General features: G+C 44.4%; 1 protein-coding gene across 1 annotated transcript in view; it reads right to left on the reverse strand.

The window, feature by feature from the left end:
* Positions 1-22,254, reverse strand: part of TMEM163 (transmembrane protein 163) — a 249,008-nt gene that overhangs the window by 221,109 nt on the left and 5,645 nt on the right. The window contains exon 2 of the mRNA XM_075528884.1: positions 19,359-19,478. Within this exon, the coding sequence (XP_075384999.1) occupies positions 19,359-19,478 (120 nt within the window). The remainder of the gene's footprint in view (positions 1-19,358; positions 19,479-22,254) is intronic.

The following is a 22,254-nucleotide window of genomic DNA, read 5'->3' on the forward strand; positions in this document are numbered from 1 at the left end:
TTAGTCGTTGGCCTTTTGGTAGTAGACTGCCAAGTCTTTCAACTCTGGCAGTGCTGGGCATGCTCAGAGCTCCAACATTTCCGTTACAGCTGAGAACAGTAACCATGGGTGCCATCGAGAGACTCCAGCCATCTACCCGAGGAAATGGTTCATATTTCTTTGTATCAAAAAGTCAAAGTCAATTCTCCGTCAGCTGACCATTTTGTGCCGCAGCATCCTTATAAGCAAGAAAGGGGACCCACATCCTTAGGCGCACACACTATCACAGGTGGTGGAGGCACACGAGAGTCTCATACACAGACCTGACCAACAAAAATGGAACCTGCCGATAGAAAGACACCAATGCCTTAGCAGCATCTTAAGCTGGGATCTTCATGGTCCTGACTTCAAGAGCATGCTATTTTGAGTGCAATTAAACCCTTAATTTAAAACCCAACTCACCTGTAATCCTATAAATAATAAGCCCTACTTTTCTGATCATAGACTAATCAACAAGAGCAAGTAGAAAACATGCACAACTTGAGTCTAGAACTGAAATTTCTGCTTACAAAAATATCTGCAACATGAGTAATAAGGCCTGTCGCCCCTCCCCCCAGAAGAATGTACTTCAGAGGGTAGCACTGAAGCTGCAGCTCCGGGAGAGGGACACGTCTGATCAGAGCACATGGGAGCAAATGAGGGGGAGGAAGAGAGTGGAGCACATCCTGGCCCACCAAGCCTTGAGGATGATATCCCAGCTCAGAACAGCCAATGCACAGAGAGTACCATATGGCCGGCCACACTAGTAGATATGACATCCCTCACTGACCCATGGCCCTATAGGGGACAACAATGGAGACACAGTATGGCGCCTGATCTGACCCCACCATACTGAAGCAAAACACTAAGGGGATGCAACAGAACCGTAAGGGGGCAGAGCAAGGAAGTCCCAAGGAAGTACCAAAAATAGACTTTGTGGCCAGGGCATGGCACCCCATCAGACTCGAGCAGAAAACATTCCTAAAGGTCAAGAAACAGACTTTGAAATATTTATAGACTTTCTTTTCTTTGTTATTGTTTTGGTTTCTTTTGTTCTTTGTTTTGCTCTGTCCTTTTTTGGGTGCATATTATCATCTCTGCAGGTCTATCTAGATAAGCAGGATAAACAATCTGGAGAAGACAACAACAGGACCAAAGGTTCTGGGGAGACAGGGGAGAGGGGGAGGCAGGGGAAAGGAAGTTGGTGTTAACAAACCCAGGGACAAGGGAACAACAATTGATCCAAAATCGGTGGTGAGGAGGGTGTAGGAGACCAAGTAGGACTTGGATCAAGGGTAATGAAACTGAGAGGAATGACTGAAATCAAAATGAAGCCTGGGCATGATAGTGGGACAAGAGGAAAGTAAAAGGAAATAGAGGAAATAACTAGGAGTCAAAGGGCATTTATAGACATCTAAATACAGGCATGCACATATGCAAATATATTTATATATAACAAGAGGGAAATAGATCTATGTGCATATATTTATAGATTAAGTATTGAGGTAGCAGATGGACATTGGGCCTCCACTCAAGTACTTCCTCAATGCAAGAATACTTTGTTCTATTAAACTGGCATTCCAGGATGCTCACCTTCCCAAAACAATCACTGAAGACAAAGTGCATGCATGGCGAATGTGGTGAAGAAAGCTGATGGTGCCTAGCTATCAAAAGGTATAGCATCTGGGATCTTAAAAGCTTGAAGATAAACAAGCAGCCATCTATCTCACAAACAACAAAGCCCACATGGAAGCACACCAGCCTGTGTGACAATGCAGTGTGGATAGGACTAGGTATCAGGCATCAAAGAACAAAAAATCACATCATTATGAATGAGGGGGAGTGCGGAATGGGGACCCAAAGTCCATTTGTAGGCAATTGGACATCCCCTTACAGAAGGTTCTCGGGGAAGAGACGAGCCAGTCAGGGTGCATTGTAGCAACGATGAAACATACAACTTTCCTCTAGTTCTTTAATGCTTCCTCCTCCACCACTATCATGATCCCAATTCTACCTTACAAAAATGGCTAGACCAGAGGATGTACACTGGTACAGACAGGAACTGGAGACACAGGGAATCCAGGACAGATGAACCCCCCTCAGGACCAGTGGTGAAAGTGGTGATACCTGGAGGGTGGAGGGAGGGTGGGGTAGAAAGGGGGAACTGATTACAAGGATCTACATATAATTCCCTCCCTGGAGGACAGACAACAGAAAATTGGGTGAAGGGAGACATCGGACAGTGTAAGACGTAACAAAATAATAATAATTTATAAATTATGAAGGGTTGTGAGGGAAGGTTGGTGGGGAGGAAGGGGAAAATGAGGAGGTGATGCCAAGGGCTCAAGTAAAAAGCAAATGTCTTGAGAATGATGATGGCAACAAATATACAATGTGCTTGACACAATGGATAAGGGTTGTACGATAATTTTTTTAATGAGTGGACAGAGAGAAACATGCAAGCTGAACAAGTGTAGGAAGGCGAATCGAAGCACACACATGAATATATATTGGTAAAACAGAAGATATTTCTACAGATGTATTTATATGCTGGGGTGTGCATGTGCAGCAGTAGAGCATTTAAGAGCAAGGTCATAAAAACTTCTTAGAAATAACCAAGCCCTTTGGGGATATAAGTCACTAGAATTGGGACTTAGGACCATTCTATTGGGGGACATCAAGCTCCACTGGTATAATATGGTCCACAAAGATAATGTTCAACATCCTGCTTTGGTGAATGGGAACTGGAGTCTTAAGAGCTTGTAAGAAGCCTTGTAAGATGCAACTCTGGCCTCTCCCACCCAAAGCAAAGAAAAATGAAGAAAATCAAAGTTATAAGGAAGCAGTTGTTCCAAGGGACTAATCAACTCATGAGCCTCAGCCTCCTTGACTCTGGGACCTGAAGAACTTGATGGAACTTGGTGACCATTGTTATCATCACAACAGGAGATCTGGGATAAAGTGACAGACGCATGTGGAAGAAAACTCAAAACCATAAATAAAGATCAGTCTTCTTGATATCTGATAGAGACTGGTAGAACCCTTGAGAGCATGGTGTCCACATGCCCTTCAATCCTGGAACAGAACTCAGCCCCGCCGACCATTCTTCAGGCAAACAGGAAGCAGGTGGACAATAATATCAGGATGGAATACACTCTTTGGAACAATCAACCACATAAGACCATCTGCCAAGGGACACAGATCAGAAAGCAGGAAGGGACATGAAAGAGCAATGGATGGAAACATGGGAAGGAGATTGAAATCAGTACCATAAAATACAATGTGAAAAATCTTTGAGTGGAAAACAAATTTCATCTATAAATTTTCACCTAAATCACAAAAGCTTTTTTTTAAAAAAATTCTTCCTTGAATTCTATCAACTGTTTTTGTTTTTGTGTATCTATTGAGAAATGTTCTTTTTTCCTTCATTTACAAATATGGTAAATTACATAATCATCATTCCAAGTAGACCACCCTAGCATTCTTAGAATAAACATAAAGTGGTGATGATGTAGGTCTTTCCTGGTTCTCTTAAATAAACATTTAATTTGTTAACATATAATTTAGAATTTTGGCATCTATATTCATAAGTTGATCTACAAGAGTCCCATTGCCTTAATTTTGCTATCAAGTGTTGGCATTATGTGGGAGGGGTCCTTCTTTGTCCATGGAGCACAGAGCATGAGTTTGGCATTTCCTGAACCTGGAATACTCACAAAGGCCTCTGATGAACCTCGTCGGCCAGGAGTGGGGTTTCTTAAGCTCAGCACTATCGCCATGTAGGGCCCGATAATAGTTCATCATTGTGTAATAACACCCTGGCTTCCAACGACAGGCTGCCAGTATACTGCTTCCAAGTTTCAGCAACCAGAAGTACCTTCCCAACTTAGGGGAGTTTCTCAGGGAAGGAAAGTAAAAATTCACTCCTGTTGAGAATCAACAGCTTACATTAATTTCTTTAATGACCTTAGAATACTCCCGTGCCTTGTAAACACTAACAATGGCAGATTATTATTCTAAGAAACTATATATTTCGTGTTTTCATATTTATGTGCATAAAATTATACACATGGCTCATATCCTAGTTTTACTGTATCACTGAGTAGCACCCCCCCCCCATAACAGTTCTGTCTTCTACTCATTCTGTTTCCTTTTGATCCATCTGAGGGGTAAGCCTACTTTTTAATTTACCTTAAAGGAAACAATCTTGTCGCTTCTCTCATGTCCTTATTCGAGTTTACTCTTCCATGCACGCCTTCCTTTCTTCCAGCTTGGATTTACACTCCCTTTCCGTTTCTTAGCCTCTTGTTTTAGAAAGCTTGGCTCATCGGTTCTCTTTTCCCCTTTTCTTCATGTACTACATATTTTTAACTTGAATATATTCAATGACTGTATTAAAATCTCATTGAATCTCCATCTGAGTTTCTCAGAAATATGCTGATGACTTTCCCCATATACATGAGGGTTTTTTTTAACTATACTTTGTTCTTGTCTTAAAATTGCATTGCAGTGTGGTCAGAAAACACTATCTGTAGCGTATAGATTGCTAGTAATCTGCAGAGACTTCCTCTGTGATCCTGGAAGCGGTCACCTTTCATAAAGGTTCCATGAAATACATTTATTAGATGGGGCGTTCTATATTGACCCAACAGAAGCGGACAAATCACTAGTGGGTGCTGAGAGGAATTTGATATATTGTAACAAAGCTCTAGTGATGCAGTGATTCGGTGCTTGGCTGATAACCACAAAATTAGCAGCTCAAAGCAGCTGCTCCACGGGAGGAAGATGTTTCCATAGAGGTTTACCACCTAAGAATGCTATGGAGCGGTTCTGCTGTCCTATAGGAGCGCCATCGGTCAGAATGTGTTTGATACTAGGACCAGCACTTTTTAAAAAGAAAAAAGATACACACATTACCAACATGAATGTTTTGTGATATCATTTTACTGGGGGCTCTTACAGTTCTTATCACCATCCATCCATTCATTGTGCGAGCACATTTGTTCATATGTTGCCATCATCATTCTCAAAACATTTTCTTTCTACTTGAGCCCTTGGTATCATTTTCCCACTCCCCCACCCTTCCTCCCTCATGAAACCTTGATAATTAATACATATTTTGTCACAACATGAGATTTTTACATGTTAGTTGCCATTGCGCATTGAGTCAATTCCGACTCCCAACGACCCCAGTGTACAGCAGAATGAAACGCTGCCTGGTGCTGTGCCATCCTCACAACTGTCCTATGTGAGAGGCCATTGTTGCAGCCACTGTGTCCGTCCATCTTGTCAGGGGCCTTCCTCTTTACCAAGCAGGTATGTCTGAAGTCAGGTGAAGCAAACAGCATGATATAGTTCAGTGGCCCCGTTTTAAATGTCCTTCATATTACAAAATTCAGGTTACATGTTTAGTCAATAATGCCTTAAATATATGGCATATAGTGTAAATAACCAAAATCTCATAGCGCATTTATTAAAATGGATAGAAGTCAAAACTGTTTGAAAATTGTTGAACTATATAAGTATTCTGTCCCCTCACTAGCTTTTTATCTTCTTATCTATCAAATTAGTAGGAGGGGTTTTAAACTCAGTCATGACTTGTCAATTTATAATTATAAGAATCTCATCAATTTTGAGTGTTTGGGGGTGCAGTTATTTGGTGTGCACAAACTGACAAACGTTTATCTTCGGAGTCAAGTGAACATATTTTTATGTAGAGCAATGCACTTCCTGCCTGAGAATATGTTGTCTTCCAGTCTACGTTTCCTGATTGATAAAGAGACCCCAGCTTTCTTTTGCTAGTATTTGCCAGATTTCTATGCCTAGATTTAAACCATTACATTTACTTATGTTTCAAATTTAATTCTATGTCACGTGCAGTTAGATTTTTAACAATACGTAGTTAGATTTTTAAAATCAGCATATCTATGACTTTTACATGAGGAATTTAGTCCAATTATATTTTGCGTAATGACTAGAACATTTTAATTTGTTTCTGCATTTTGCTTTGCACTTCCTGTGTTGTTTTGTTTTGTTTTCCAGGACATTTTTCTTTCTTTTCCTGCTTTCTGCTGAATTGGGCAAATTTCCACATTCTTTTTCCCCCTTTATGAACCCCTGGTGTTGTAGTGCATGGACTCCTAAACCCAAGATCAGCACTTCAGATGGACCATCTTTTTCATCAAGAAAAGGATGCGTCTGTCTGGTCCCATAAAGGTTTACAGAGTTGGAAACTTTGGAGAGAAGTCCTACTCAGTCCTATGGCATTGCTATGACTTGCAGTCCACTCAATGGCAACAGGTTTGGTTCAAAAGTGTGACCTGTCTCTTCATCAATTGCAAAATGTCTCCGTCATCTCTGAAATATTGATTTGTCTCCATTTCCCATATTCTCTTCTTTTGGAGTCTAAATTGTCATTTATATTATAGTTCATTTGTCTTAAATGAAGAGTATAAAAAGAGGTTCTCGCTGTGCTGAATTCTGGGTAATCTAAATTTTGGTTCACTAACTAGTCCCACTGGTTTCTGATTCACTATCTGTGTTTCATTACAAAAAGTTCTGCTTCATACTTCCAAAGAAATATTGCAGATAGCGACTACCCACATTGACTTTCGCTTCCTATAAAGATCCACTAAACTCAAAAAGGGAGATTTTTTTAAAAGGTAAACTCACTAAAAGGGGAAATGAGACAGGAAGCAAAAGTAACAATTTTTAGAAGGTATAAAACCTAGGCAAGCAGTAGTTGGTTTGATACGACTACAGAAGCTAACCCCACTTTCTGTTTTAAAATACAGAAAGTGGAAAAGAGGGAAGTTCATTCAACGCCTATTTAAATCGCAATTCTCACTGCCATCAAGTCAGTGCTGACTCATTGTGAACCCTGTGCGTTGCCAAGACTGTAACAATTTATGGGGAGAGAAAACCCAGTCTTTCTCCTGAGGAGCTGATGTTGGTTTTGAACTGCCCACCATGCAGATCTCAGCCCAGCATGTAACCACTACACCACCAGGGCTCCATGAATAGCAACACATTCTCTCTCCAATTCTACACAAAAGGAGGGTAACCCCTCCCCCATGTTATCAGGTGATTGGAGGTTTATTCTATGGAAAGAGTAAAACAGTGTCTTGTTTGAGGAACACCAAACTTCTCCAACAATGGGGAGCCAGATGGATAAAGAGAGACTCAAGATCCTGCCTCTCACCCCAACCTAAGGCCCCAAACTTGAGCAGTCAATCAGTCGTTCATCCTCCAGAAGATCAGAAGACAACCTGGGAAACCCAAGAGGAAAAGCACAGAAGTACTGAACTAGGGCTCCCCAACTGGTAGTGGAGTGGGTACACGTTGGGGTGTAATCCGCATGGTCGGCAGGTCGAAACCACCAAGGGGAAAGACTGAGCTTTCTACTCCCGTAAACAGTTACAGTCTTGGAAACCCACAGCGGGTCACTATGAGTCAGTATTGACTAGAGGCCAGTGAATGAGTTTGGGTACCCAAGAAACTGCTCCGACCCAGTCACCCAAGGGTGAACACCACACACGTGCCTAGCTCTTCTGGCGTTTGATGACCCACTCTTCACATGAGGTGACAATTGAGGACCACCACTCAGGATTTAGGATCCTTCCACTAACATGAAAGATGATCTAAAACAAACAAAAACTTGGATAGTAAAAATATAAGGCTCAAAAGAAAAGCAAAGATAAAAAGCTAAATTTCGGGGAACCGATTTCAAGGATCTACATGTGACCTCCTCCCTGGAGGACGGACAACAGAAAAGGGGGTGAAGGGAGACGTGGGGCAGAGCAAGATATGAAAAAATAATAATTTATAAATTATCAAGGGTTCATGAGGGAGGGGAGAGTGGGGAGGGAGGGGAAAAATGAGGACCTGATGCCAGGGGCTTAAGTGGAGAGAAAACGCTTTGAGAATGATGAGGGCAACGAATGTACAAATGTGCTTTATGCAATGAATGTACAAATGTACTTTACACAATTGATGAATGAATGAATTGTGATAGGACTTGTATGATCCCCTAATAAAATGATTTTTTTTTAAAAAGCTAAATTTCCCAGAAAGTATATAGAACAAAAGGACAAGATATATAAAAAGGCGGGTGGGGGAGGGGGGTTGTGCTGGATCCATGGATAAAAAGACACCACACTACACCAAGCCTCCTACAAATGATTAGAATTCTGAATAGCCTGGGACTTAACTAGAAACAATGGAAATAAGAATAAAATTGCGCAGACCCTTCAAAGCTCCTACTAGAGAACATTCTTTCCTGCTAAGAATTCTCTATTCAGCTATCAATCAAATCAAGTTGTGACATACTGAAGACATCTCAGCAGTATATGGCTTGAAACCTTCCCTCCCCATGTGTCCTTTCTTAGGAAAGGAGCAGAAGAAATGATAAGTTATCTATGTATCTGAGAGTATCACAGAAAATTAGGTTGAAACAGAATGGTAAATTAGAATTTAGCAAGAAATAAATGTAGGAAAAAACAAGACATATCAAACCTAGAGGACATGTTTTAAATTTCAAGAAATGAAGAGTGATCAAAATTTAGGTAGTCATACTAGGCAAGCTATAGTCATGCAAGGTATAACATTATGCAAGGATGGAAATTCAAGATGTTTGTATAGGGCCAGGAGGAGGGTATAGCGCGCGCGCACACACACCACACACACACCACACACACACACACACACCCCACACACACACACAACCCCTCCCCCCCGCCCCGAGTTGATTCTCACTCATAGTGATCCTAGATAGGATCTCAAGGCTGTCAATCTTTCTGGAGCCGAGAGAGCCTCAACTTTCTCCTTGGAGGGGCTGAAGGGTTTGAAGCGTTGACCCTGCGATTAGCAATTGAACACTTCCCCAACAGCACCATCAGGGGATGTGTAGGAGGAGTGTAGAAAACCAAACTTATCTTTTTCCATGCGCGATGTCAATAAATAATCCTTAAACTAAAAAAATCAATAATTTTCATTAGAAGCCTGTCATCTCAAGAATAAGCTAGACAAGATAAAAGTGGTTGCTGGGAGCTGAAGTCCATTCTTCCTCTAACAAGTCAGTGGTACCCTTTACCCAGCATTCCTGTGTATTCAGGGGAGGAGTTTGGGGGCCTCTGTCCTCGTACTGGACAAGCCCTGGTGGATTAGGGTGCATGGCTTGGCTGTGAGCCGCAGGGTTTTCTACTCCCATTAACAATTAGTCTCAGAAACTCACAGGGAAGTGCTACTCTGTCCTGTAGGGTCTCTATGAGTTGGTATCGACTCAAAGACAGTGAATTTTGTGTTTGTTTGTTTTTTTACGTTAACCCTTAAATCTATCTTAGGAGAAGACAGAGCAAATGTTCCTTAGAAGTAAAGATAGCTAAGACTGGGCCCCACTTCCTGAGGACATGCTCTCAGGACCTGCACAAGGACATCCTATTTGGTAGCTGGTCATGCAGGATCATCCAAAGAGATGAGCTTCCAGGAAATGGGTTGACAGAGTGGCTATCACATCAGTCTCAAACAGAGCAATGGTTGTGAAGCTGATGCAGGACCAGGCAGTGTTTAGTGCACAGGGTCGCTGTATGTTGAAACTGGCTAGACTAGCATCCAACAACCACCTACCTGCTCCCTTATCCTGTCACGTATGTCCTCCTGACCACTTAGACCTGAGGTCTTGGAGAAGACAAATTGTCCCGTATCTCCATGTTGCGTGTGATGTCGACCACAATGGTCCAACCAAAGGGCATTCACTCATTACTCAGCAGGAAGAATGGATGAAGCACACACATCCAAGACGGTGGCAAGTAAGAAACAATTGCCTCTGTAAAGGAGCAGTTCTGACTCTCCTTCTTGGCTTCACCAATTACTTCCAACATACCTCAATACTCCTACTTCTCAGCCCACAGTACAGGATTTCTGGAAGTTCTTGTAAAGCAGCAGCTACATCAGAAATTCACCTTTAAAAGGCAATTCCCTGAGGACCACGACACGGTGTGGAAATCCACGCAGACCAGAAAACCCTTTCTTATCCAACGGATAACAAAGCCACCTGGAGAGAGACTGGGGGGCCATTGGGGAAGGGGCTTCCCAAATTTCCCACGGAGATCTTGTCCATTTCCTTGCAGAGAGACTGGATCCCAAGTAAGGGGGTTGGGGGGGCTGATGAGTCTGAGGAGGGCTCCCCACCCAACTCCCTTGTGTCACCACCACAGCTGTGTGACAAGAGCACTCACGTGCTAATGTGCCCTGCTCACACTTTTAATGAAAGGCTGCATTGCACCGAGAGAAGCAGAACTCCGAGCAGCTGCACGCTGGGTTAGAAACAGCAGCTCATTGTGAGTGTGGACATTCCAGCAGACGTGCTCGGCAAACAGCCTCCAGCAAGCCCTTAATGGAACCCTGGATGCTTCTGCCCGGGAGGGCAGAGGGGGTAGGGGACATGGAGAAGGTGCTCCTGTGACCTGGCCTTGAACAAAACTGGAGATGCCTGCACTGCAGCTTTCCCCTTGCTCCCTGCACCTGACAATGCTACTCTTCCTTTGTTCTGCATCTTTCTGCAAAGACGCATCCTTAGCCTGCAGTAACCACGGTGATTGGGGAGGGGAGGGGGGATGTTACATTGCCATCAAGTCCATGCCAACACATCGCTACCCCGTAGAATGAGTAGAAATGCCCCATGGGTGTCTGGAGCTGTACATCAGTACAGGAGAAAGCCCCCTGGCCGTGGCTGGTGGTTTCAAACTGCTGACCTGGCAGTTAGCAGCCCAACATATAAGCCCTACACCACCACAAGGAGGTAAAAACGGCCTCCACTCGGTCAGCTCATATCTGAGTGGCAGCTGTTGAAGGACTGAGAAGATGGGGCCCTGCAGTTGAGGAGGAACCACCAAAAAAAAAAAAAAAAGCTAAGCTCACTGCCTTGAATCGATGCTGACTCCTGTGGGTTTGCAACATCGTAGCTCTGGTGGAGCTGCTGGTGGGTTAAAAAATGCATTGACCCAAGTACTACACCAAAGATTCTGACTGATGTTTGTCCTCAGGCAGTGGGGAACTGAGGTGACCCGTGGGCTGTGCGTTGGGCTGCCAACCACGAGACCAGCAGTTCGAATCTACCAACTGCTCTGGGGGAGAAAGATGGGGCTTTCTACGGGTAAGCAGCGACGGTCTCCGAAGGCCCCAGGGGTTCTTCTGTCTCATCCTACAGGTCTGCTATGAGCTGGAGTCTTCTCCGTGCCAGTGAGTTCAGTTCTGATGTTCCGACAGAGATCGGGAAGGGCTTTGGTGTGCATTCTGTCAGCTCAGGGATGGGGGGGGGGGGGGGGCGGGGAGGAAGTGGGCTCAGAAGCACTGGGCATTCCAGACCTAGGGAAGGGATGCTGTGGGAGCACTCCCAGGCAGAGTGAGAGGTAGCATTTAAGGGAGGTGCCACAAGTAGCACCTGTGGATTCCACCAGATGTCACTATGGAAGACGCGGGAGGGGGAACCATCCAGGAAGCCAGGGTGAGACGTGAGGGGCTCCTTGTGGTAAGCAAAGGCTCCTGGTTAAATACCACTGCCTGTTAGGCCACAGATGGCAGGTGAACAGCACCGAATCTTTGATGCCAAGACAGGAGGGCATGAAGGAGGAGCCTAGCAGCAGGGAGAGTCCTCTGGGTGAGACCCCAAACCACATTTCCGCTCCTCCTCCTGGTTTCCAGCTCTAGGAAGCAGAATCCAGAGTTATCACTGGCAGAGCACGTTCACCGGCGGCAAGTAATCCGCCGACACTGCCAGGATGTGGCTCTCAAACTTCCTGCCCACAAGCCCCACTGGGTACCCAGGCCTGCTGCAGTAGGCAGATGCTCATCCGGAAGGAGTCCCTGAAAATTCTCCTTCTTCCTCTGCAAACAGCAGCTCGCAAAGAGCCCTGCATGGTTAAAAAGACCAGCAAAAGACGACACTACCTCTAACACAAGTCATGATGGGAGTGCCTGCATGTACTACACACCGGGGCTTTTCCGGGCATGGCAGAGAGCTGGAAGGACACAGGGCATTAGAGACAAAGCCTGTCTGCAGGAAGCAGGAACTGGGGCTGGGGTGGTGGTGGTGGTGATGGTGATGGTGTGTGTGTGTGTGTGTGTGTGTGTGTGTGTGTGTGTGTGTGTGTGCGTGTGCGCGCGCGTGCGCGTGATGGGATAGAAATGTTCACTGTGTGCATTTGGGCCCAGGAATGTTTGTAATGAGAATATACTGCTGTTTTCAATACAAATAAAGACCAGAGCAGCTGCACACGGGTCATGCTGAGAGGTGACCGGAAGCTGTATTTCTGAGTCTCCTTAGCTTCACTGAAGTCACGCAGGGATAGAGGATCTGAGGGACCAGGTACAACCCTAGCCCTAGCCCTATCCTCACAGAGCTCATGTGTGGCGTGTGTGTGGTGGGGGTGGTGGGTGACTGGCCTGGACATGAAGAGAAGAACTCTGATGAAGAGAATGCAACACAATGAGATAAACTGCCCTGGCAGTTGAGGCCAGGTGGTTCACCGCGGAGGGCTCTTCGGAGGGTAGCTCACTGCAGCGGATTCCTGCAAAGAAAGAGCAGGTCATGTGACGAGCTTGGGCTGTCGATTTAAAAATAAAAAGGATAAGCACACATTTTCTACAACCACTACAAGTCAAGAATTTATACTAGAATCAATCATTTAAAGTCCCTCCCTATAAGGCAGGGGAAAGGAAGTAGGTGTTAACAAACCCAGGGACAAGGGAACAACAAGGGATTTAAATTCAAAGGCAAGAAGGGTGTAGGAGCCCTGGTAGGGCTTGATCAAGGGCAATGTACCGAGAGGAATTACTGAAACCCAAATGAAGGCTGAGCATGATAGTGGGACAGGAGGAGAGTAAAAGGAAATAGAGGAAAGAACTAGAAGGCAAAGGGCATTTATAGAGGTCTAAATACAGGCATGAATATATGCAAATATATTTATATTTTATATGTGGAAATCTCTGTGCATGTATTTATAGGTTTAGTATTAAGGTAGCAGATTGACATTGGGCCTTCACTCAAATACTCCCTCAATGCAAGTACACTGTGTTCTATTAACTTAGCATTCCGTGATGCTCACCTTCCCGACATGATTGCTAAAGACAAAGCAGGTGCATAATCAAATGTGGTGAAGAAAGCCAATGGTGCTCAGCTATCAAAAGATATAGTGTCTTGGGTCTTAAAGGCTTGAAGATAAACAAGTGCCCATCTAGGTTAGAAGCAACAAAGCCCACATGGAAGAAGCACAGCAGCCTGTGTGATCACAAGGTGTTGATTGGATCAGGTATCAGGCAAAGACCCAGAAAAAAAATCATATCATTGTGAATGAGGGGCAGTACAGAGTGGAGACTCAAAGCCCATCTATAGGCAATTGGACATCCCCTTACAGAAGGGTCGCGGGGAGATGAGCCAGTGAGAGTGCAGTATAGCACCGATGAAACATACAACTTTCCTCTAGTTCTTCAATGCTTCCTCCCCCCAATTACCATGACCCCAGTTCTACCTTAAAAATCAGGCTAGACCAGAGTATGTACATGGGCACAGATAAGAACTAGAAACACAAGGAATCCAGGACAGATAAAACCCTCAGGGCCAAGATTGAGAGTAGGAGGGTCAGGGAAAGGTGGGGGAAGAAAGGGGGAACCTATCACACTGATAAAACTATAACCCCCTCCCAGGGGAAGGGACAACAGAAAATTGGGTGAAGGGAGACATGGGTCAGTGTAAGAATTGAAAAAATAATATTTATAAATTATCAAGAGTTCATGAGGGAGGGAAGATGGGGGAAAGAGGGGTAAAATGAGAAGCTGATACCAAGGGCTCAAGTTGAAAGAAAATGGTTTTGAAAATGATGATGGCAACAAGTGTACAAATGTGCTTGACACAATGGATGGATGGATGGATGGATGGATGGATGAATGGAAGGAAGGATGGATGGATGGATGTTAAGAGTTCTTTGAGCCCCCAATAAAATGATTTTTAATTAAAAAACAGTCCCTCCCTATTAAAGTCCCTATCTACCAAACAAAACATGGATAGCACTGAGAAGAGTGAGAATTCTGGAACACTTTTGACTGTGCTCAGAAATCATCTGTGCATTGGCCAAGAGGCAGTCCTACCAACAGAACAGGGCAATATACAGGGTTTAAAATCAGGAGAGATGTGCATCAGGGTTGTATCCTGATTATCATGCTTATTTCAATCTGTATCCTGAGAAAATACTCCGAGACAGCAGACTATATGAAGATGAACTCAGCAGCAGGATTGGAGAAAGGCTTACTAACAACCTGGAATATGCAGATGACATGCCCTTGCTTGACGAAATCAAGGAGAATTTGAAGCACTTGCTGATGAAGAGGAAGGACTGCAGTCTTCCCTTGGGTTGGACTGCAACTCAATGTAAAGAAGATCAAAATCCCCACAACAGAAACAACCATGATACACAGGGAAATGATTGAAACTGCCAAGGATTTCATCATGCTTGGATCCATTTATACTCCTGGAAGGAGCAGTCAAAAATCAAACGACATATTGCCTTGGGTAAATCTGCTGCACAAAACCCTCTGTAACATGTTGGAAAGCAAGGAGGTCACCTTGAGGACTCAGGTGTGCGTGACTCAAGCCATGGCATTTTCAATGGCCTCATATGCATGCGAAAATTGGAAAATGAATTTAGGAAAATCAAAAAAGAATCAATACTTTTGAAATATGGTGCTGGCACCGAATGTTGAAAGTATCATGGACTGCCAGATGAACAAATAAATCTGTCCTGGAAGAAGTATAGCCAAAATGTTTCTTAGAGGCAAGGATGGCCAGACTTAGTCTCAATTACTTTGGGCATGTTGTCAGGAGAGAACAGTCCCTCGAAAAGGACATCATCCTTGGTAAACCAAGGACTAGCAAGAGAGAAGACCCTCAAGGAGACAGACTGACACAGAAGCTGTAATAGGGGCTCAAACACAACAGCTGTGAGGTTTGCACAGCACCACGTCGTGGTTTGCTCTGTTGTACACTGGGTCACTGTGAGTTAGAATTGACTCAACAGCACCTGACAACAACTTATAAAAAGAAAATCATTCCTTCCAGAGATTTTTAATCTTTACTTTCTCTTTTATATCACACATCATGATATTCTTTGCAAGTCCCATTTTTCTCATCCTTAAATCAAGTTTCCCAATTCACTGAATTTTTGAGAGTGCGATTTCTGAGAGGATATGGGCTTGGAGTTCTTTGTTGCTGTTTTAATGATGATGGGTTTCCCCTTGAGGACGCTTCAAATTTCTCTTCATTTCCCAGAAAGCATGGATTAAGTGCCTAAAAATTAACTCGCACTCATTCAAACCTCAAAAGCAGAATCAGAACACGTTTTCCTAAATCATTTTAACAGAGATGTCAATGTCAAAACTCTGAGGGCCGAGATGAGCTTCTGCTCTCTTCCAACTTCATTATTAAAGCAGACTGTTTTCTATGTTTGGTCAGAACACGATTGCCATTTTCCATGCTGCCTACCGATTATAAACAGATCCAATTTAAAACAGATCCATCTCCTTGAAATGCTCAAGATGTTTTGCCATCTGGTTTTCGATCAGCATTTGAACAGGTCTGAAATCATTACATTACCAAAGCTTATCAAAATTAGTTCCTATCCCTTTCACATGAACTCAAGTCATAAGCTGAAATAAATCCCGATTTTTCTACCTATACCAGACATGTGAATATCAAGCATGCTAGGTACATACATAACTGATGTATCGCAAATAGCTCAGTAAAATGGACCTAAGCTAGTTATATCAAGAAGTCTCTTAGAGACTATTAAACAAAGAAAATGCTTCCTATCTGGATACATGGAAGCTTACAGCAGACCAAGTGTAGCAGTTCCTACCTATGATGTTCATTTAAGGAAAAGCAAAACCAACATTGCCATCGAGTGGATTCCGACTCACAGCGACCCTCTGCAGGGTTTCCCAGACTGCAAGTCTTTCACTTACACAAGCAGCCCATCTCACCTGTCACCCATGGAGCAGCTGGTGGTTTGAAACTGCTGCCCTTGCAGTTAGCGACCCAATTTCTACTCCTCCCGGCCACTAGGGATCCCTGCAATGTACATAAAACTCACTGCCATCCAGTGGATGCCGACCCACAACGACCCTCTAGGACAGGGTAGAGCTGCCCCTGTGTTTGGAGACTGTCACCCTTCGTTGGAGAGGCTCATTGTCTCAAACTACTGCTGACCATGTAGTCAGCAGCCTACTGCACAACCACCACACCGACAGGGCTTCTCCTCTAGAATGTACCTACCTGGTCAAAATAGGACTCTTCACAGCTGGCTGACAAGAGGGGGGTCCCCCAAACTTCGACATCTCTAGCACCTTCGTTTCCAAAGACAAAAGAAATGACAGCATTTTTTGTTCCCCCAAAAAATGCTGAGCTGAAAAACCCGGGATCTATGATTAAGTGGGAAATGGCAGCTGAGAAAAGGAAGACAAGAAAGTCAACTGACACCGGTCGACGGGACTCTGAGACACTGTCTTTCATGAAAGCCATAATGACTCAGTTTCTTATCAGCTTCTTGCCTGTTTCACGAAGGAGCTCAGGCTAAGCCTGACAACCTTTAGAGAGAATTCATTGTTTTCCACCAACTATTTTCTTTCCACCTAAATTAAAATATATATATATATATCTAATTCTTTTAGTCTTTATAAAAATACCTCTCAGTTCATTCACATAAAAATGTTGAGTACTGATTCCATCCAAGGATTAGCTGTTCTTCCTGCTCCAGAGACTTGACCACCCACCGATGAGAAGACAATAGGACTGCGAATACAATTGTCTTCTCTTCATCAGGATTACCATCTTCCTCCCACCAACACACACGCACGCACGCACGCACGCACGCACGCACGCACGCACGCACGCACGCACGCACGCACGCACGCACGCACGCACGCACGCACGCACGCACGCACGCACGCACGCACGCACGCACGCACGCACGCACGCACGCACGCACGCACGCACGCACGCGCTTTCTCTCTCTCTCTCCTTCTCTACCAAGCCAAAGCATTGCATGTAGCAATTCTCTAATTCGTTCACACAAACTATGCCAAAGCATAGGACAAAGCTTCACCATCTCATCTCTCCATCAACCGCTGGCTGCAAAGTGAGACTATCGTTCCTCTGAGACGTCACAAACGCATGTTTATTGTCATTTTTGAGACAAACCATTTTTCTGTAGATACCAAGTTAAAAAGAGCTTCCGAGTTCCGCTTCTATTCCTTAATCCCTATTTTCTTTCCATTCAAAGCTATGAAAAGAATTGCACTAATGCCTGTCCACATTTAAAAGAGGCTTTAAGAAGGATATTTCATTATCACAAATACCTTTAGAAAGCTGAAGGGTAAACCCAACATACTCCCAAGGATTTAAAATGAGAAACACATATGCGCACGTACATATATAGTGAAAATACCCTATGGTTAAGGTAAGGAAAATAGAACTGGTCTTCCATATTTGGGGGTATGGGGTGAGGAGTTAACTAAGCCAGGACAAATTGAACGCAAATGGGGAACAAATTGAATATACTGTCAAATATAACGGATCATCGTGTTATACTTAAGGTCAACATTTTGTAGGCAAGAAGTGTTATGATTTAAATTAAACATTTGCCACAATAAAAGATAAAACCATTTTTAAGGATAAAATTATTTAATAAAAAACTTTTCCCAAAGCAGTATTTTCAATCTGTGTGTACTATGCAAGGGTGTTTCCCACAAAAGGAAAACGGCGCGAGCTTGTAAGGCAGTCCACGTGGTCAGGCACAACCTGTGAGGGTATAAAATGTCCTAATTTTCCCCTGTAGGAGACTCACTCAGACACCCACAGGAAAAAGCCATACCTGCTTCAGTGGGTCCATGGACAGCACTAAATAGCACTGTTCTGTTTGCCAATCACCTCCCTTCATTAGCAGTCTCTTTCTTCACATATGTAAATTACACTGTCAGATCCAGGATCCACTACCAGCCACCACAACCAAATGATCCTCCAGGGACAGCAAGGGCTTGTTATTCTTGTTTCAGCATTTAAAAAAAGACAGGGGGTGGGGGAGGGGGGCTGGCGCAGGGGAAAGAATCATTACTCTCAGAAATCAGAATTCCCCTGATTAGATTCCTGACTCCCTGGCAAATGGTTATGCCCTGAAATGCATTCGCCTTTGCTTCTGTATGCTTGGCCGTTTTAGATCCACGATATGGCACAGTGTTTCCGATTTAAATTGCTCAAGTAATATATGCCAAGTTTCATGGGGAGCATTTAGTCAAAATCTAATATCCCCCCTTGGGAGCCAGCACCAGCTTCCAGGGGCAGGGCTAACAGGGCAGATTGGGCTTTTCAAGAACACACACACGTACTGAGTCACATCTCTCGGTAGACAAGACCAACTCCCCTACTCTGAGTGGTGTCATATGAGACACTGGCTAGGAGGCTTGTCAGTTAGAAATTTTTTGCTAAGTTATTGCTTAAGCAATACATTAATCACAGAATCCACAATATACATTCATTTTCTTCCCCTGCCCAGCCCAGGGATAAAAGGCATCAAGCTTTCTACAGAGCTTGAGCTAAACGGAACGCCATAGCTTAGGCGTGTCATCACCGCAAGACTAACGACAATGAATATCGCATGTACATTTGAGTCAAGAAGACAGACATTATGTGGCGTGCTAATCCCCCACCCCCACCAGACTAAATGTGTATGGGTAAATGGCCACACATTGTTCATTCGTTTTGTTTTGCTTAGGGTTATAACTATTATTATAAATGGTTTTGTTTCCAGGGCCACTGAAAACTTAAGACCCTACCATTTTTCTTTCATTAAATTTTTAACGTGATTTTCTTCCAAACCTCATAGAGAGGCACAGGGAGAAAGAATGGCCCGCAATATTGCCTTTATCCGGCTGCACGAGGCTAAAAACACGAATCCCAAGGACGTATATTTGTCACACGTCTGCCCCAGATGAAGGCATTCCACCAAGAGAATATTTTCACCATTCCGCTGGCAGCCAGAGTCGACTTCCTAAGAAACTCATACTGCTAAGAGCCAAGGCTCTCAATTCCGCTGTCTATTTCTGCTTCACCACCCCTTCCCTCTGCAGAAGAGAGAGGCCATTTGACTAATTTATAAGTACTCCAACTACCCAGCCATCGACAAAAATTTACGCATCAATAATAGTCAACTAAAAGCAAGAGAGCCTCCCCCAGGAGCCAGAGAAGAAACCCGGCAACACCAGCACATATATCGATCGGCATGACTCCTGGTACTCACTAAAGGCAGCCGCGGCCAGGGCCAGTGTGACAATGATGGAGAACCAGGACACCCACAATGCCTTCTTTCTGTAGTTCTGGGCTTCGTGAGGTTTCAGACGGGTGCTGCTTTCTAGTAAGCCTGGCAAAAACACAAGGAGAAAAGGAAGTGAGACATGCCCTTATTAAGAAATCCACAGCCAGAACCACATTTCTTGTCCATGGACTGCAAACTGGCAGCCCGGGGGCCAATATGGGCTTGATCTGGGCCATCCTGCGTTTTACTACGGAGAGGATTTCTTCCGAAAGGGAAGCATCCTGCTGGGAGCTCCAGAAACACTGTCGCCTCTGACAACAAGGGGCTATATACAAAGATGGTTCAATGGGAGAATTCGCCCCTGCCATGGGGGAGCCCCGGGGTTCATTCCAGTGCACCCCCTGCATTGTGTGAATGGAGCCCTGGTGGCACAGGGATTGTGCATTGGGCTGTGCAATCTGCAAGGTCAGCAGTTTGAAACCACCAGGCATTCCATGGGAGAAGGACAGGGCTTTCTACTCCCGTGAAGGGTTACAGACTGAAGCTCACAGGGCAGTTCGACCCTGCCCTATAAAATTGCTATGAACAGGCGTGGAGTCTATGACATTGAGATGACATTGAACAAGTTCCAGTGGAGCTGGCAGAGTAAGATAGACTGGGGGAAAGTCCTGGTGCTCTAATTCCAAATATCTATATACAACCTGGCAGGTCACAACCAAGCAGGAGGATAGCGCAGCACCAATGTTCTCTTCCAGTGTGCAGGGGTTGTCAGGAGTCAGGGGTCAACTCAGTGGCAGTTAACAGCCACGTGGTTCTTAGCGCATGGACCTCTTTACAAGAACAAACCCGGTCACTCTAGGCCATGGCCTTGCCCCTGTTTAACCCAGCTCAGGTCTTACCGCTATCGATTGTGACTCCTAGTGACCCTACAAGACAGGGAAGGACTGCCTCAGTGGGTTTCTGAGACTGTCATTCTTTACAGGAGTAGACAACCTCAGCTTTCTCCCAGGAAATGAGTGTGCTTGCGAATTGCTAGCCTTAAAGATAGCAGCCCAATTGTGTTAGTCTGGGGACTCTAGAGAAATAAATCCACAGAAACTCAGGTATAAGAGAGAGTTTTATATAAAAGTTAAGTGTGCATCAAGAAAATATCCCAACCCAGTGCTTCCCAAGCCCACAAGTCCAACATTAGCCCATATGTCCAACACCAGTCCACAAAGTCCTCCTCCATCTCACAAAACAGACGCAATGATGCCGGCTGCAGGATGAAAGCCGAATCAGGGAATGTGTAAGCACCTCAGCGCTGGCAGGGTCTCCACATGGGTGCTCCAGCACCCCAGGCTGCATCGCAGTAGGTCCATGTGGCTTCTCCTTGGGGATGTCTTGCAGGAAGTCAGCCTTGGAACTGCTAACGCAGCCGCACTCTGGTGCGACCATCACAAAGCAAGAGACCCAAGAACTAGAAAGGCAAGCTCACTGAGCCATTTATCCCTCCGCCCTTCAATTAACCCCACGTGTGTTTATCGGCCAGGTTGGCACAATAAACTAACTACCTCATCAATGTATGGCCACTCTGCCACTAGGGCTCCGTTCAGCTCACTTGTAGGTGCTGCTGTTTACCACAAGACCTTTCTTTAGGGAAACAGTATATCCAGTCAGTCAATGTAAAGACATTGATGCAAACTGATCCAATAGAACATTCCCAACTGCAAGAGGAGGCTTCTCGTTTGCTTATATCAATGAGTCACCCGAGAATACAAATGGCCTTATTGCTCTTCCCCACCTGCAGACATTTAGAAGAAGACTGTTTCTCTTTAACCACAACCAACAACACTCAACACCCACCTGCTTCAAATTATGTGCTACAATTTCTTCCATCCTCCCCCGGCCCTTTGTATCAAGCAACTGCCAAACACAATAGTGGACATTTGAGGGGGACAAGCCTGCTTGAACTGTGGTCTAGGTGTGAGAAAGGTCTGGCTTTTGTTTCCTGCCCCTTCAACGTTGAGGCGCCTTGACGTTAGAAATTCAGGATGACTGAGGCAATGACCGTCTGAGCGTCAAATAGCACAGGTGGAAGACTAAAGCACAAATAGCACAGGTGGAAGACTAAAGCGTCTTTACTGTGAGTGATTTGTCATTTTTGCTTCTCCTTTGACAATTGGTCATATAGGAGATCCCTTATTTGCTCAGAAAATGAAATTTTCAGACAAATGCTATTATGTAAAATTCCACATGAGAGTTGTTTTATTCCATCTCTGGATAAACCGCCCATAGAATACTTTCATCCTCATCTCAGCAACTCCAACTCACGAAGGTGCTGGTAATGGAAGCTGAACAACGCATGTGTAAAATAACACCTAGCGTGGGACATACCACATCCGCTTATCATCTAAAGACTTCATCCCATTCAGACGCATGAAGATCAGTCAGCCTCTGGTTGCCAAGGACCAACTCCTGTTCAAAAATTACACCAAGGATCCAGTTAAACCTCTTCAGGTCCTTTTCTTTCTTCCTTCCTTTCTTCTTCTTCTTCATTTCTCCCCCCCTCCCCCCCCCCGCCCCAAAGACTTGAGCAATCACACGTTCTGAACAATTCCAGAACAAAGAGAGGGGGCTGATTAGTGAGACCAGTTCATAGTTGAGATGTTTAAATGAATTCAAACCTGACGTCGCATCACAGGAGGTAGATGAGAAGGTGAAAGGTAGGTACAAACACCATCTCTCTTACCTAACTGTAAAATGCTCCCCAAAGCTTCTTTAATACATGCACGTCTTCACTCGGCCAAGCACAGCAAATCCCTCTGTCTGCTTCAGACTTGCCAGAAAGCACCCCATGCTCATTTTCAATGACAGTCAACCTTGTATCCAGTTAAAATCA

This window comes from Tenrec ecaudatus, chromosome 13 (assembly GCF_050624435.1).
Source record: "Tenrec ecaudatus isolate mTenEca1 chromosome 13, mTenEca1.hap1, whole genome shotgun sequence".
NCBI lineage: Eukaryota > Metazoa > Chordata > Mammalia > Afrosoricida > Tenrecidae > Tenrec > Tenrec ecaudatus.